Raw genomic sequence first — 17,956 nt, 5'->3', positions numbered from 1 at the left:
GACCCACGTTCAAGGGGCCTGAGTCAGTCCCATGCTGGATTCCCAGCTATCAGACTGGGGGCCCATTAGTTCCTCCTTGTTCAGGTCAGCTGTCTCTATGTGTTTCTGTAGCCTGGTCTTGTCCTCTCTCTCTGGTTCTGGGTTCCAGTTCGGCTCAGTGTTTAGCTGTGGGTGTCTGCTTCTGTTTCCGTCAGCTACTAGATGAGGGCTCTATGATGGTGGATAAGTTATTCATCAATCTCATTATCAGGGAAGGGCATTTATGGTGGCCTTTCCACTGTTGCTCAAATTGTTAGTTGGGGTCAGTCTTGTAGGTCTCTGGACATTTCTCTAGGTTCAGTTTTCTCTTCAAACCTATAACAGCTTCCTCTTTTATGTTCTCTCTTTCTCTGTGTGTCTCTCTCTCTTTCTGTGTGTCTGTCTCTATCTCTCTCTTTCTCTCCCTCACCCTCCCCCTCTGCCTCTCTCTCTCTCTCTCCCTCTCTCTCTCTCTCTTCTCTTGTCTATTCCTCCCCTGACTCAATCTTCCTAGTCCCACCTGCTTTCCTCTCCTCCCCTTCTCTTCCTCCTAGCTCCCTCTCCACTCACTGCCCCCACCCCACTCCCCATATGCTCAGGAGATCTTGTCCCTTTCCCCTTCCGTGAGGAACTTTATATGAATCTCTTAGATTCCTCCTTGTATCCTAGTTACTCTGGTGGTGTGAATTATAGGCTGGTGATCCTTTGCTCTGTCTAAAATCCATATATGAGTGAGTACATACCATGTTCTTCTTTTTGTGACTGGGTTACCTCATTCAGGATGGTTTCTTCAAGTTCCATCCACTACCTGCGAATTTCAAGATTCCATTGTTTTTTCCCACAGAGTAGTATTCCATTGTGTAAATGTGTCACATATTTATCCATTCTTCAGTTGCCAAAAGCAATCTACAGATTCAATGCAATCCCCATTAAAATCCCAACCCTTCCAAATATAAACTAATCACACACACACACACACACACACACACACACACACACACACACTGCAAAAGGGAAGCCTAATGGGTCTAAGGAAGAAGTGACTGCCCTAAGGGAACCCAACAGAAAGGAAAGGTTGGATCTAGAGCCCCTGGGTTACCTGTAAGGGGTGGGGGTGGGGCATTCCAAGCCCTTGCTCTCCCTTGACTCCTCCCACCAGCCTACCCTCTGCCAAGGTGACCCTTGGCTTTTAAAGCAAAGCCTGTGCAGGGCTCTCCTAGAAGGTCACTGCTAGACGCCAGTTGGTTTCTTTGCAAGAAGTACATGTGGGATCCCTTGAGGGTGGGAGTAAAAACTAAAACAGAAGGATCTCCTTAGCTTTTGGATTTTTAATCAGAAGAACACGCAGGGCTTTGGGGGAAATGATTTCTTCAGGGGGGTATAAATGGGAAGAGATTCTTAGAGTCAGTGACAGCCTGTTTTAATTTATAATTCTGCCTCTGTGTGAAATGCACAGAGAATCGAGGGGGAAATGAGTAATAATTCACTAAGGTGCTGTCACAGCCAGGAAGCAGGAGGGCCCTCAGCCACTGTGCTGCCAAGAAAGCTGAGGCAGAGGAAGGACATGGAGTGCAGTGGTCTCTTAGAGAGCTCCTCTCCCCCTGGAGGGAGGAACCTGATGCTTCCTCATAGCTCAGCCTGGAGCTGCTGCTGATGTCGGAATAGTCCAGTCTAGAACAGCTCAGAGCAGGAGAAAGTGAGCTCTCATTCCTCCCCTTTCTGGGGAACCCTGGAAAATAAATGGCACAGAAAGCCTATATAAAAGAAAGCATGGGCCCCCTGCTACTGAACCTTTAGAAGATGAAGAGCCCACTATAACCTGGATTATTGAAGCAGGATTGTCCAGGTGATGTTTCCAGAATTAAATATCCCCAAACATCAACTGCTTAACCCAGCATTTGCAGTACCTGTCCACTGAGCGCTAAGGTGGGCAAGGCCTCAGCTCTTCAGGACCCAGGTTGGCTTTTCACAGACTAGAGCCATAGAAGACACACCCAACTTCCGATCATCTAACACACTGTGCAGAACTCTGCATGTGGCTTTGCTTCACTGCCAGCAAAGTGGAGCCAGTGCAGACAGGGGTGATTTGAGAAATTCAAACCAGCCACTCCCAGTTAGTTCTCCCTCTGCCACCACCACACTCTTGTCACCATGTCAACCATTACAGATAGAAGCCATCTAACTATGCATCATCCTCTTTTGGACCATGTTCTTAGTAGATCAGCATTAAGAGTACAGAATTGAGAAGCAGACAACTTGGGTTCTAGTCCCAGTGGGATGAGTCTTGGCTGTTTAAATTTGATTAGCATTTCTGAGTCTCTGCTTTGTAATAACTCTGTATAGTTATTATTACCATTTCACTCTAAATGTGAAGATCAGAGAATCACTAATCAATATACACACTTAATACACACACACACACACACACACACACACACACACACACGCAACAGGGGAGTCATTCAGGTAGTTGGGATCGATCTTCTCTTTGGATGGCCACCATTGATGAGGATACCTTGATCACCCTGGCCAATTTGCTTTGTGTTACATGGTTTTCCATTAGTGTACCTATAATGATGGTGCCCCACAATCTCTCCACAGGTAAACTTCCTGCTGGTTTTTACTGTAACTTTGAAGATAGCTTCTGTGGCTGGACCCAAGGTCCACTTCCACTCCATTTGCCCCAGTGGCAAGTGAGGACCCTAAAGGATGCCCATTCCTGGGACCACCAAGGTAACACCCTCTCTTTCCTTCTCCCTGGTGTCCATCCTAGTATCTAGGTGGATAGATCAGAGATGTAGGATCCTGACTCAGCACATAGAGGCTTCTCCTCACATGCAGTATTCTGCTCAAAGCTGACCTGGTATGCTCACACTCAAAGCTGACCTGGGATGTGCATACCTGATCACCTCTTCATCCCTTCCTGAGCTATAGAATTATTGAACATTTCCAAGCTCAATGTCACCTTTTATTACTTAAATGTAGAGCTTTAATGAGGGATTAGCTGAAAACCAGCCACAATAATCCCAATAAAACCATTCTTTTTATTCAGTGCTGAAGTCCTGCATAATGCATTGGGAAATAGAGATAAGCCCCCTTTATGCCTGAAAAGACTTAAGGCCATAGGGAGGCCTTAAGTCATTTGCCTGGACTATGCCCTGGGGACCTTGCTCCACAGCTGGGTTATTTTCTGTGTCCCAGGCTCCTCAGCCATTGCTCACTCCCACCAACTTCAGCCAGCAATAACTGACTTCCCTCCCTGGAGTCTCTCTCATCATTACCCATGCTCTGCCATAAAGATATGGTCACCTTCATTGGAGGTGGCTGACATCAACTCAGGACACCAGCTATAGGGGTTAGAGACAGAGGGTCAGCATGACCAGTGTAGTTCCCAAAGTCAGGCTGTAGAGAACCTGGGTCTACCACCCAGCCATGATTCAGTCTTGATCAGTTCCCAGTAAAAAGATAAGAGCTCCCATCTCCATAGCACTGACCATCTTAAAAATGCTCTGTAGTTCCTAGAGAGTTAAAGAATTTTCTTCCTTCTACCAAGATGAATGGCAGCTCACCATCACCCATATTTTCAGGCCAAATGACACTGAGGAAAGACAAGAAAATGGTCTCCTTGGAAAGGCCATGGGCCATGGGATGACCTGAGTTCTTGAGCAGGGTGAGATTGAAGGTTGTGAGACTATTGGAAGACAAGGGCTGAAGTTGATGATACATGAGAGTCAGCCTGCTTCCAGCTGCTCCTGGGTTTAAGCTGATGACCTTGAGAATGTAGAGATGTAGTAGCCAGATGCATAGTGCAGGGACCTCCTAGGCAGTTTGGAATGAAGGACTAAGCATGAGCCGGGGTCCTTTCCACTGTAGGCAAGAAAGCAGCATCCTCAAAGATGTGCTAAACCAGACCCTGCATAGTCCACCAACCATACCCCTCAGTGCATACAATACATTTGTAACTCTCTTCCTTCCTCCCCAGGCCATGTCCTGTTGCTCAGCACCACTGATGTCCCCACTTCTGAAAGTGCAACAGTGACCAGTGCAACATTCCCAGCACCAATGAAGAACTCTCCTTGTGAGGTAAGTATCTGTGATTCCTCTAGGTCCCTGCCTTCTCCTCCCACCCCTTGGTCACTTCCAGGTGATTCAAAACAGAATAAGAAAGTAGCCTGGCCATCTGGGCTTACCGAGCTCTTGTGGGAAGATGGGAGAACTGTTTCTGCCATATTTATACACATTACATTCACCCACACTGTGAAGACCCATCAGCAGAGTCTTACCTTAAATGCCCACCCGCTGTCAGCTGTACCACACTTTGGCAGTAGGACCTTAATTTAAGCAAGCCCAGGAAAATATTTCCTACAATAGAGAAGAGTGATAGGATTTACAAGTCTTTCTTTAAAATGTGTTTTCAAAATATCAAGCTCGTATAAATATATTTTGAACACTGAAAAGCACCAAAAGACTTTATTTACATTATTTCACTAAGACATCACTGGTATTCAGTCAGGTACAACAAAGCCGCTACCCAAGTGGTTCCTGAAGCTGTTGTCTCTTGAGTATGAGGCATTGAGGTATTTAACATATGGGTCATAGTATCTGGGGGCTGAGAATGCATGAGGGACTTGCCCATACACAAAATAGCACATTGTACTCTACCAAGGACCTGAATCTGAAACAGCTTCCACAATGACTTACTGTACCACTTGTCTAGGCAGCTAACTGACCCCTTTGGACATCAGTTTCCTTACCTGGGAAGTGGATATGCTATTCTCTCTATCTAGGCCAGCCCACATAGATGAAGATTAACCAGGTTAACACATGTAAGAGGCTTAGGAGACCATGGGAACCACAGTGCCTGGCAACCTGTGTGAACACAAGGAGCCTGGGCTAAGAAAAGGGTCTCTGCCAGACATGAGACACAGAAGACAGGTCATACCTGGGGACATTTGAACACCCAATGGCTCATGCAGCTTCGTCTTGCACACAACAGAAAGCCAACCAGAACATAGATTCAGCTCATCCTCTTTATGGAAATCCACAGAAGAAACTCCTGTCTGACTTAGTTTTAGCTATGTACCCTCTAGGTAATTTGTTTCCTTTCACACTTTAGACATTCTAAAACTATCCAGGTTTGCATCCCTCTTTCAGCTGGTAAAAATCCTAGGAAGGAAGGCTTTAGCTGTCAGAAGTATACCAGACTCCCCTTGATAAGGGCCCAGATTCAAACCCTCCAGCATTCTTGTCAAACAAAAACTCCACCATAAAACAAAGAACAGAAGAGGCATGTGAATGATTTTTAATCAAATGAATGGTTAGCAAGCAAACAAATTTATTTGTAGCTGCCTGACTTTATAACTATGCATGGGACCCATCTTTCTTACCCTCTTCTGTTCACATCATCTTATCAGGCATTGTGTATTTCTGAGCCACCTTAACTACTTCTTGGAAGAAGTCTGGGCAGAAATAAATAGATTCATTAAAATAACTTGTATTTGAGAAGCCATGGTATCTCGTGCAGATGGAATTTCACAGTCACTGTTGATATGCCTCAGAGCAGGTACAAAGAGGGGAAGGCTTCTTGGGAGGAAACCTGGAGACAGATGGTTGGCCCACCTGAGAGGACAGGAGGCTCCTTAGGAGCATTTGGTCTTTAAATTTATTCTTTGCTGGGTTTAATGTGAGCCTCATTTCAGAGAAAGAAATGTCAAAGCAAAGCGATATTTTCCTAATATTCTGTCACTTCTATGATAACCTTTGAGTTGATCAATAGCTGAGACAGGTTTCCTTGACTTTCTTTTTTCTCCAGTTGGATTTGCTCTAGGCTGTTTCTGTTATTTCCTGCCCTTTTCCAGAACTTGGCTGAGCAGACACAATGGAAGAAAAGGAGTGGGTCCCCACCCCCACACTCACATCATTCATGTTTGTTTATATTTATGCTACCATGACTTCACGGACAGCTTTTCAGACCATTGATCATCTGTGGTTGATGGGCTCTCGGCATTAAGAGCAGTATGTTGTTCTTGTCATGGGGGCAGGGGTGAAAAATATGTCACACTATACACCCACTTCTTCAATGCAGAAGGTAGGAAATGGATTCCTTTCTTCCGGGGTAGCTGAGCTCCAATAGCAGGGACACCAATGACTGTTCCGTTGCTATTCCAGTCCATAAGATTGACTCAGGTCTTTAACCTCACAACTCCTAAAAAGGCTTCCCTAGATTAAGAAGGCTGGAGTGATGGCTCAGTGTTTAAGAGCACTGGCTATTCTTCTAAAGGTTCAATTACTGTCTGTAATTCCAGTTCCAGGAGATCCAACACCCTCACACAGACACACATGTCATGCATGCAGGAAAAAACACCAATGCACATAAAATAAAAATAAAGGAGAGGGATAAATGTTAGAGGTATGGGAGATGTCCCCAATGAGGACTGATAGCTTGGTTGCCCTGGACTTCAGGACTAATGCCTAGTATAAAAAGTACCCTCTCTATAGATATTCTAAATCCTTCAGTGGATTCCCACAGAAAACTGAAGTCCTCTTTGACAAATGCCTCTCAAAATCTAGGAATAGCCACTATTAAGTCTATGTTTCTCCACTTGCATTCACTTGGGAAATGGACAAATGGGCTTTCTTAGGATCTACGTTGGCTTCCTGAAAGATATTACTGAGGCTGGATCTCTACATCTTCAATCTCCACCCTTGATGACTTAGTGGCTGGCACTAAATCGTGAAAGTTTTTGGTTGGATTTTGTTGTTGTTGTTGTTGCTGCTGCTGCTGCTGCTGCTGCTGTTTTGGCTGTTGAAGCAATGGCAAGCAGAATCCATTCTGAGTGCATGCAAAGCTTCCCCCAATACCTTCCACCCCAAACAGGGTGTGCATTTTGCCACTTAGAAACATGAGTCAGAAAAGAAGTTAGAAATGGTGGAGCAGAAACAGGTGGAGGAGGCAGAGAGGCTGGAAGGGCACATAGAGCCAGGTCTGACACCCACCAATAATGAAGATATAGCCAGCATGGGCCTTATGCCAACCCAACTTCCAGAGCTTTCCAGAAGCCTCCCAGCTCTCATGTCCTCCCTCTGGCTACCTGCAGCCACTACTGCTACCTCTCTTGCCCAACCACTACTGTAGGCACCTCCTCCTCCTGCTCTTTGCACAGTTGCACATAAAGCATGAATATTTAAAGACCCCTGCCTAGCCCAGCCACAGACAGAGAGAGCATTGTGGGTTTTTTTTTTTTTTTTTTTTTTTTTTTGGTTTCCCTTCCCCTCCATAAGCTAGTCTCTGCAGGAAACTAGGGAGCCACTTACAATATATTCTGATTTTTTTTTTTATTTTTATTTCACTTAGCTCCGGTTCAAATAATTAAAGTTGCCACAGGGGAGGGAAGCCTTGCCGTGGCTCTCATGTGCTTCTCGCTGTCAGGCCCACTCCAGTTTGACTTGGCTTTGAGACATTCTGATGGGTCTAGCATTGCAGCTGCTGCTATTACAGGGGGGGGGGCAGGCGCTGTCCCACCCCTCCCCCTGCCTTCCACACATCCTGGAAGCCTGACTATCTCAACAAGCCCATGCAGTTTGAAACTCTGTGTTATTTGAATAGCCTGACTGTGACTAGAATATTTTAAGCCATGTTCTCGGGCCAGAAGAAGGCCTGGGGCGCGAGAGAGTAGGTTTCTCTCATTCCTTTCTGCCCTCAAACATGGGAGCAGTTTGTCCTTTATGGGAATATGCAGGGATATGAAGGGTCCATGAAGGTGGGTGTGATACACCAGTTTTTGTGAGGGTTAGTTCCTTACTGCTGGTTTTCTAACTTCATCAGAACTGCAGCTCTGTTACATCTATGTGCATGTGATCATGTGTAAGGAGTAAAGTTTTTCTGCCCAACAGCGGTCTGGTCCCGCCGCTGCACCTGCCCCAATTAACACACAGAGACTCTATATTTGATATAACGCTGTTGACCAGGTACTAGTTTCTTATCGGCTAGCTCTGTCTTAAGTATTAACCCATTTCTGTTGATCTATGTATTTCCACGTGCTTTCATCTTACCAGAGAGCCGGGACGTCCTGCTCTCTCCAGACTCTCCATCTTGACTCCTCCTTACTACCTCCTCTTTCCTCCTTGTCTCCTAGTCCCTCCTATCTTCCTTTCCTATTGGCCAACAGTGGTTTATTCATTAACCAGTATGAGAAACATATTTACAGAATTACATCTCCCATCATCTCCTCTTTTCTGTATAAAATAAAAAGAAGGGTTTTAACCTTAACATAGCAAAATATATAACACAACAGTTATCAAGTAAGAATCACAGTTAACAATATTTAGTTCATTAACATTTAGCAAGATTTAAGAAAATATTCCATCATCTATCTTTGTGAGTCTAAAGTCTAAGTAACTTATCTTTAATCCTAACTAAGGTAAACTATAACCATAACTATTTGTCTTCAACTCCTTCAAAGACCACAGAAGGATAATATATAAACTCTAGAAATGACAGAGACAACTTACTGCCTGGTCAGTCACCTGAAGTTCTTCTGTAATCTTCTATCTTCAGCCCATAGGCCATAGTGTGTCTAGCAGACTCCTCAGCAAAGCAGGAAACTTTAAACTGTCCATCTGTAGTGGCAGTTTGTTAGTCATTTTTCTCTGTGTCCTGCATACTGTCTGGCAGTATGCCAGGAACTCTGTAGCAATGTCCATCTTGAATCAGCAGTCACTTTTCTGTGGGTCCTGCATGTCCAGTTTATACAGCATAAAAATCAAACAGTCCAGACAAGAGCAGTATCTTGTCCAAATGGCTAGTATTGTCATATTGGAAGTAACTTCATAACACATTTCTGTGATGTCCATCTTCCTTTCTAACTTAGATGGTGTTGCCAGGAGCATTTATATCTCACTGTCAAAAAAAAAAAAAAAAAAAACCTAAGCCATTTTAAATGCCATATTCTGTAGGTCTTGAAAAGTTTGAAGAATGCCTATTATTTTTGTGGAAACAAAAATAGAAATCCTTTTCCCCAGTAACTTGTCCTTAGACTTAAATTTTGGAGTCAAAGCATTTTTAAAATATATAAATTGCATTGATCCAGCAGCATTTGTTTTAACAGCTGTTATTTCCTTAGCAAACAATGTAAAGACAACAGAATAGCATATAGCATCCACAGTTTTTCTGTGCTTCCCATCTTTACATGGCTTTTTTTTATTACTCTGTTTCTGTTAGTTGTATTTTTTTTTTTTTGAGACAGGGTTTCTCTGTGTAACTTTTATCTGTCCTGGAATTCACTCTGCATACCAAGTTTACTTTGCAAAAACAGAGATCTGCTTGCCTCTGTCTCCGGAGTGCTCGGATTAAAGGCGTGTGCCACCACACCCAATTCCTAGCTGTATTTTTTAAACCATTTTATTCCTTTTCTCTCCCAATCCTACATATATTTTAGAACACACTGTAAACCTTTACCGATTTTTTTTAATGTGAATCTGTCTTTACTTTAAATCTTTATCTTTTTCTGGCCACAGGTCTTTTATCTGGTAAACAACAACCTTGCTAAAATGAAAGTCATAGTTGTTTCTGCCGTGGTTCATCAAAGATGGTTGAGGCTATTTTACCGCCAGCACTGAGAGCTATGCTCACTGCCTTGGTCTGCATTGCCATCCAGCAGCATGTTGCTGGCTTGGAAATGTGGTCACTGCCATTGCCAATAAACTGTTAGCAGTGCTTCTTAAAGGTGGTGCAGTTTTTTGCCGCTTATGCTGAGTCAGGAACCTTCCCTTAAAGGAGCCGTGCAAATATCTGCTTGTCTCCCGCAAAGCAGAGTCCAACCTAGAAAAATGCTGCTACCAAGAAACCTTGCTTGTCTCTGTTCTTTTGTTTATAAAACCCTTTTTAAAGCTTTTGTTAAATTTTAAGTGGAAGTTCTTATTAGCCACGTGGGCGCCATATGTAAGGAGTAAGGTTTTTCTGCCCACCACCGGTCTGGTCCCGCCGCTCCACCTGCCCCAATTAACACAATCATGTGTGTACATGAACATACACATGCATACACACACAATGGTATCCTAAAACACTTCCAGACCTTTCCATCCTGAGGTCAACCCAAGGGATGAAAACACAACTTTAATTCACTGCTAGGGCAGCTGGGTTCAGGCAGAAGGTCAACTGTGGGTTCTGCCATGTCTGTGTGGGCTCTCTACCCTAGAGGGAAGGAGACCCACACTCCGTGTCATTAAGACTAGCGAATGTGACCTGGACAGATGTGGGAGAGAAGACTGGCATGGTGAATTCCCTGCTGTGTCCTTCAAGCCCTGCCCACACCCTGCTTAGAAACAATGCCCTATGGTGAGTCCCATACAAACATGGAGCTCTCCCATCAATTGCTCTCTGGTTTAGGTTTTTGAAGACTTTTCTGGTGACCATGCATGGAATGATAGCCCTTCCTTCACCACAGCCTAAGTATGAGAATTGGCAGTTTGACTGGACACAATCAAAGCCACCTCTGTGTCTCCTGAGCAGGCAGGCAAGGAAACACAGAGGGACTTTCATGATGTCTGGATTTTCAGTTTCTCAAACTAATGACAAAATCTCCTATGGAAAGGTGAGGGAAAAAAAGAGAATACCAAGAATAAAGAGGCTTGAGGCAGAGGAAGAAACTAAAACAATGGAGTTCAGCTGCCCAAGCAGTGAATTAAAGTTGTTATTTTTATTATTATTATTATTGTTGTTGTTAGTAATAGTAGTAGTAGTGTTTTCATCCCTTAGAATGAGCTCAGGGTGGAAAGGTCTGTATGTTTTCCAGGATACCTGTGTGTGTGTGTGTGTGTGTGTGTGTGTGTGTGTGTGTGTGTGTGTGTGTGTATGTGTGCCGTGTTGTGTATATGCAAGCACTCATATGCTCACATGCACATGGCATCAGCCAAGAGCTGATAAAGCTCATGTCCATTTCAGATTGCAGATTCTATACACATCCATATTAGGGTCTTCTACACCCATGATCTAAGTTAGGGTACATGCCACGTTCTCCTTGGCAAGGCAGGGAAGAAATATATCACAGTCCCAAAGCTGTCGAGACCAACGCCTGACCTCCTGAGTCTGAGTGTCATGCTCTTCTCTTATGCTGCCCGGTGGGACTGATGACCCCTTCTTAGCCTAGGGGGAGCTGATATGAGCCACCATGAGCATGACATCACACTTGTCTACTCAGAGCTCCACCCCCAAGAGGGTTTCTCAGTTGCGGAGGAAGAGCATTTACCACTCCATTTGTAACCAGGACATCGCTGTTCCCTCATGGGATTCATATGCTATTTGTTCCTTGTATGTGCCCTGGTCTTAGCCTTTAGGTGTCTAGCCGGTATCGGCTGATGGGAAGGAGAAGAGCTGCTGCAAAGCCTCCTGGACTTGATCCTGAATGAGGTGGTCATTTTGAGAGCCAGTGCAGCTCCCACAGCGAGGAAAGCTCTGCCCTTCTCTCTGCTCTGCTCATCCATTCTCCCCTGTGTTGTATTTAAGAGCTGAGCCTGAGCAGTGTCAACCTGAGTCCTGCCTCTGCTCTTGTGTGGCCAAGCAGTGCAGCACAAATACATTATGGTCGAGGGAGAACTCCCCTTGGTAAGCAATTAGGGACTAGCACTGTCTAGAAGGAACCTCAGGGCAACATCATCATCTCTTTCCCTTCCACCAAGCACAGGTCCTTTCAGTCTGGCACTAGAGGACCAAGATACTCATGAGGCAGAGCTCCTGTGAGTATCCAGCCACATCTCATCTGATGCTCAGAAGTCTCTACAGGGACAGTGGCAGCATCTCTACAGGTACAGGGCCTCATCTCAAGAAGAAGTCATCCCAATGCTAGGCTTCAATCTTTGGCTCAATTAGGAGCACTGGCCAGGCCAGGGGTTGTTTGCTCACTCACATTGATATTTTCTTCAATGCGGTATCTTTGGGGAAAGCCATTTGGAAAATACCTCCCTCCTGCCCTAGGACCAGGGTCAGGAGCTCATGCTAAATATATGGCATCCATTTGAATTGTCCGTTCTCCATCCAGGAGAACATGATTTGGAGTTCAGCAGGAAGTGTAAGGCCTCTCTGACTCCTACAGGGTGATGCAGTCATCTGGAATAAGTCATGGCAACATGGGAGCTTTGGGTAGCTGCCTTCCCTTTCCCTGTAGCCCCACAGTCATACTGTCTCCTGTGCCCAGAGGACTCTAGCTGGCTATGAATGGAATAGCACCCCCCAGGGATGGAGACAATAATCTCAGAGAGCCTTCAGTGGGGCCTGGGAAAATGCTTCTTTGCTTTGGGGAAGGAGGTGGGAAATGAGACTGTGTCTAAGATGGAATGTGTCTAAGATACAGAGACCTCCTTTAGGTTCCCAATAGCAACAATCCCATGTGGTTATAAAGACATCACTATAGTAAGAATCCACTGTACAAGGCAGAGCTACTCCCTCTGCCTTCCCCTGGCTCGATCTTCTCTGTGCTACAGATGAAAAATGAGATGAGGCTATGGGATTGATCTCTTACACTACATAGTTCATAGACATCTAGTGGGACTGTGGAGCCAGAGGGTATCAATACAGATATGCTGTGGTTCACAGAGTCAACAGGATTGAGCCAGTAAGTACTGTTTCTAACCTTACTTGGAGGCCAACCTCCAAGTAACCCTTAGAACTTTTTTGGAGTGTTTATTTCATAGGAAAGTTAAGAGAAACTTTGCTTTCAGTATGAAGGGTTCCAGTCTTTGGGTTTCTCTACATCGCTCATCTGTATTACCCTAAAAGCAAATCAAAAATCTTAATTAGAGCCTTCAGAGACCCTTGTTCTTTGCACCTTAAAAGAAAGAAACCCTCCCTCATCCTATGGCTAGGGGAAGAAACTCTTACTGTATGTAAAGCTCACCCTGGATGTGTTTCTAAAACTTTGGTCTCTAGTTCAGCAGCTCCTGTTCTCAGCGTTTTACTTGTATTGCCTCATTATCAGGACAGACTGGTGAATATGGGTAAAGCCCATTTACTGATGAAGAAACTGGAGGTTAGAGGGTTAAATGTCTCATACAAGATCAATCTGCTGCCAAGTGGCCTAAACCAGGTCCCTCCAAAGCCAAATCTCTAAACACTCCAAAGTCATTGAATTCAACATAGGTCAATATGATTTTAAATCCTATGGTTGCCTCACCAGGACCTATTTGACCTCCATCTGACCTCTGAAGAGTCACACCTCAAAGCTGAGAATAAAGAATATCCATTTTACTTGCTGTGTGAGACTGTTGCTACCATCAGATGGAAACACAAAAACTCTGTAATCTTCACAATGCTTAATGAATGGCGGCAATTATTGCTGTTATCCCTCTTCTTGTCATGCAAGAAAAATCACTGCTAAAACACATTGTGTGTTCTCCTCTCAAGCAGTCTGCAGTATGTAGGCAGGTTGCAAGAAATGTTTTACTAGCAATAGTGCCAGGAGAGCATGCTGAATAAAACCACTTTATCAATAATTAATTAATTAATGACAGTCCCTCGAGGAGAGGGGCTATCAAAAAACCTCTTCATGTATCTCAGAAATCTAACAAATAAAGCCCTATTGAAACTTGTGAGCCAAAGTAATTCTTACCTCAGCACATAGAGCTAAGAAACTGGAGACTAGCATTCTGTTACCCCTTCGTGATATGGTGAGTTCTGCCAGGATACATGCTAATTGGCTGAAGTAATCAACAGCCATTACAATTACATTGAGACATAATTAATCTAATACCTTTGAGCCATCCAAACTTAATCCCTCCCCCATTACGTGATGAAAGTGAGGCATATGAAGAATGACTATCAAGGCCAGGGGTGGCCCATAGCAGACTTGGGTCCAATTCAAAAGCAGTGTCCATCATAGATGCTCATAGTCCACGGTGATGAACCTGATCTCCATGTGGCCCTTATCCAGAGGGCCAGACTGGTAGAACACACATTCTCCCTGACTGTTCAGGGGTTACATGCCTGGAGGACTCTTCTTCTGTAGACACGCACATGAGTCCTTGAGCTCAGTCTTCCCAACAACTGTCCATGAAGGTTGTAGAAGTGTTACCTACACTCAACCCTTCTCCCTACAGGAGGGTTACAAATCTATCCCCCAGCATTGTCTCTAATGTTCACAGAGAAACCGAGGCATAAAGGAAGCTGTTTGCCAGAAATTACACCTTTATGTTCTTGAGCAAAAGATCATTTTCTTTCTTTAAGAATGGAAAGAGAATTAAAGAATCTAGGAGGGAGGGGAAGATTAAAATCTTCAACACAGACACTCCCATTCCACCTGTTCTCTGTGTGTGTGTGTGTGTGTGTGTGTGTGTGTGTGTGAGAGAGAGAGTGCGCGCGCGCGCACACGCATTTGTGTGCTATGCTTCTAACATGGATTTCCTACCTGCCCTATCTAACACAGAAGAATAAACCTAAGCTGGGCAAGGGGCTCACAGAACCTCATGAAATCCCTGCAAAGAGAGTACCACTGACTGACCCCACTCTCAAAGACACTGAGACTCTGAGATAGTCTGTAAAAAGTAACAGACAGACCACTGTTTCTGATCCAGAGTCCCCACCCTACCACCTCCTCCATCTAGTGGGTCTCTCACAAAACCCACAGCTCAGCTAACAGCACCCACCCTTCTGAGATGGGCAAAGATACCCTTTTTTCCCAGTTTACCATCAGAATCCTTTCTCTGCTTTTCTAAATGTAGCATTTATTTTTTTCTGATTATAAAGGTATTCTGTGCTCATTTTAGTGCATTTGGAAAATACAATGAAGTATGAATAAGGCGAATGAAATTGCCCACAATTGGTAGATTTCCTTCCAGATGGGGAAACAAAGACCTGGACATAGAGACAATCAAAGGGCTATATATATTTGGGATGTTCTCTCTTTCCTTATTCTTGATGCTTATATATCAGTGTTGTTCCTCAGAAGCTTGATTTTAATATATACAATAGTATGTATTAAATTGTATACCATAAGTTAATTTTATAGTTTTTGTTCTAGTTATCAAACTTTATAGATGTTCACTCCCCCACCCCAAAAGAAAGGAAAAAAAATAAAAATCCAATACGAAAAGCAAATAACAGTGACTTCAAAGCCTTACCATCCAGGGATTTTTATGAGCAATCTACATGTTTTCACAAAGTGGCATATGAACATTACTGGCTGGGATGGTCCCTGATAATATTTTCATGAAGGATTCTGGTCTTTGAGCTTCCTAAATGACCCAGCATCCAACATTTCTTAAGAGTGTATAATTGTAAGTACTTGCCAACATCATATCTTATTTGTCTGCTATCAAAAAATATCTGCATCTGGCCAGCCTGTTGTTGTTTGGGGTTGATTTTTCATTAGGCTATTTATAGCTAGAGAGTTGGTATTTGTTTTCTCCAGGCAAATTAGAAGATGGAGAACAGAAAACACTGGATTTTGCTGTGAGTCAATATTCTTAGCTCAAGTTAATGAGATGCCACACTGAAATCAAGGAAGTTCATACCCGGAATCACTTGTTACCTTAGATCACAGAGGAGCCTTGAGCACCATGTTAGTTGTTTTTCTCACTGCTGTGGCAGAATATGTGACAGAAAAATGTTAAGAGAGCGAGAATTTATTGTAGCTTTCAGTATCAGGATAAGAAAGGTGTAGTGACATTCATAATGGTAGGAGGGGCTTTTGTTATTGGCAGTGTCTGTAGAAGCATGGAGCATCTTGCTCATATATCTGTGGATCAAGAAGCAGAGAACTCAGACCAGAAGCATAGCCAGCCTGGACCCCTCAAGCCCACTCTCTACTCTCCTATGTCAGCTAGCTACACCCTATGTCTAAAAGTTCTACAGGCTCCCCAAACATCACTACCATCTGGAGACACAGAGTTCAAATGTATGAACCTATGGGAGACAATTCACATTCAAGCCCCAGTGTCCCAGTGTCCCTGGCAACAACTCCAATCTTGATCATCTATTCTTTGTCACATGACCCCTGATGCAGGGGACATCTGGGAAACCTGTTCACACTCCAGTCAAGCCCATCTTTGCACATCTTTGTCTAGTAAAATGTGTTTCCCTCTACTTTAATGAAATACTCACTGAGCATCTATCCTTGATTTTGGCTCTAATAGTGGGAACTCCTACTGCCCTTCAGTAATTTGAAAATCTATAAAAATCCCCTGATGAAGCATTCCCTACATTTGTGGGGCAGGGATGTGGGTACTGCAAGCAGCATGAACAATATTTGCTGTCATTGAATCTTTCAGCCTAAATTCTACTACGATTTTTTTCTTATGAGTTCAACAGATTGTTCTGAAACAGACACAGGGTATGCATAGCAAACTCAGGGCACAATGTAGACATAAAATTGCAGTAATTACCTCTGGAGGAGGAAAGGGCCATAGAGAAATAATAGCATTAGGCCTAGCCACAATGCTGCGCCTGCTTTACATACAGGACTTTAATTAATAAAATGACAAACACTGGTACCACATAATTGGAAAGTCTATCAGGCCCCACCAAGAGGCAGGGAAAAACGGCCCTTGTGAAAGAGCCAGCTGGAGCCAGGAGATATAATTGCTGGTGGCATGCTCCTGGTAGTGTCTCTATTCACTTGTCTCACGTGCTGTCTGCATGCAAAAGAGTTTATTAGTCAGAAGCTACCATTTATGACCTGTATCTATTAGGAAACATCCAGAAGAATTAAAAAATCTATTGTTACAGGCTTAAACAAGTGTTACTTTTTATAAATTTAAATTTATGTAAGAATCTGCATGCATGTGTAAAAACATATACCACTAATTGGCTGTCAGAGACAACAGTAATTCATGGATTCAAATTCACTATCTCCCTAATTCCTCCAATCTGAGAGTCCTCAGATAAGATCTTGTTAAAATATGGATTCCAATTCAGCTGAGCCGGGCCGGGATGGGAGACCCTGTATTTGTAGAAAATTCCCAGAGGACACCAACATCGTTGATCCAAGGACCATGATTCATGAAGTAAGGACTTACAGCCTCTTCAGAGTAAGTCCCTGAAGCCGTATGGATCAGCAAAACATACTACATACATGTGAGGCACTGTGTGGTAGAAAGACCACACATAGGCAGTGTGGAGTACTGATCTGTAGCATTTGTGTTTAGTGTCTGTGGGTGACTAACTTCACCTCTTTATGCTCCAGATTCTTCTTCTGAAGGATGGATGCCTGGTAGCCAAGCTTCTGCTGCTGTGGCAAATAACCTGAGAGAAGAACAATGTAAAGGACAGAGGATTCTTTTTGGCTCGGGATGTCAATAGTCTTAGTCTAGGAGCTGGCACTATTGCATGTTGATCCGTGACACAATGGTCATGTCATACATGGAGGAAGGGCATGGCAGGAGACAGCTGCTCAGTCTGTGGCTGCCAGGAAGCAAAGAGGGAAACTTGATGTGCCATGCTTTGTTCGAGCCCATAGGAGGCCTGTCCCTTTCTGAATGGAGACAGGGGCAGAGTAGAAGGGGAGGGGTAGATGGGAAGTGGAGAACTGGGAGGAGATGAAGGAGGGAAATTGCAGGTGGTATATAAAATAATGAAAAATGCTATTTAAATAAAACTAAATTAAAAAGTAGAAAAATAAAGAAAATGACTCATACCCTATAAGCCACCCAGATAGAAAGGATATTAAGATAGAACTATAAGAGTGTTTTGTTCCTGCCATGGGCACTAGGAACTTGCTGTCAAGATCAAGCTGGGTACACTTGGCTTGGTAAATCTACAATAAGTGACATGCAAGGGGTTCTTTAGATCTGGATAAGGGAAATAAAAATCATAGGGAGAACTAGAGCCTATGGTCTGCTGTAAAAGTATATCTACAACTACCACCATAGTGCTTTTAGGCAGAGCAAATCAATGGGATTCTCAGGAGTCTTGACACAAGCCCTCCAGTCCTTAGCACCGAGAAGTTGGTGG

At 43.8% G+C, this 17,956-nt stretch overlaps 2 protein-coding genes across 2 annotated transcripts in view; both read left to right on the top strand.

The window, feature by feature from the left end:
• The window catches only part of LOC127220155 (ALK tyrosine kinase receptor-like), a 206,273-nt gene extending 202,350 nt beyond the window's left edge, over positions 1-3,923 (top strand). Inside the window, exons 4-5 of the mRNA XM_051181889.1 lie at positions 2,620-2,751; positions 3,892-3,923. Coding sequence (XP_051037846.1) covers positions 2,620-2,751; positions 3,892-3,923 — 164 coding nt within the window. The remainder of the gene's footprint in view (positions 1-2,619; positions 2,752-3,891) is intronic.
• Positions 3,924-4,001: 78 nt separating this feature from the next.
• LOC127220154 (ALK tyrosine kinase receptor-like) overlaps positions 4,002-17,956 on the top strand; it is a 76,953-nt gene continuing 62,998 nt past the window's right edge. Inside the window, exon 1 of the mRNA XM_051181888.1 lies at positions 4,002-4,101. Within this exon, the coding sequence (XP_051037845.1) occupies positions 4,081-4,101 (21 nt within the window). The 5' untranslated portion in view covers positions 4,002-4,080. The remainder of the gene's footprint in view (positions 4,102-17,956) is intronic.

This window comes from Phodopus roborovskii, unplaced genomic scaffold (assembly GCF_943737965.1).
Source record: "Phodopus roborovskii unplaced genomic scaffold, PHOROB, whole genome shotgun sequence".
Classification (NCBI taxonomy): Eukaryota; Metazoa; Chordata; class Mammalia; order Rodentia; family Cricetidae; genus Phodopus; species Phodopus roborovskii.
Note: the sequence above shows the minus strand (reverse complement) of the source record. Positions and strands in the feature narration are given on the sequence as shown.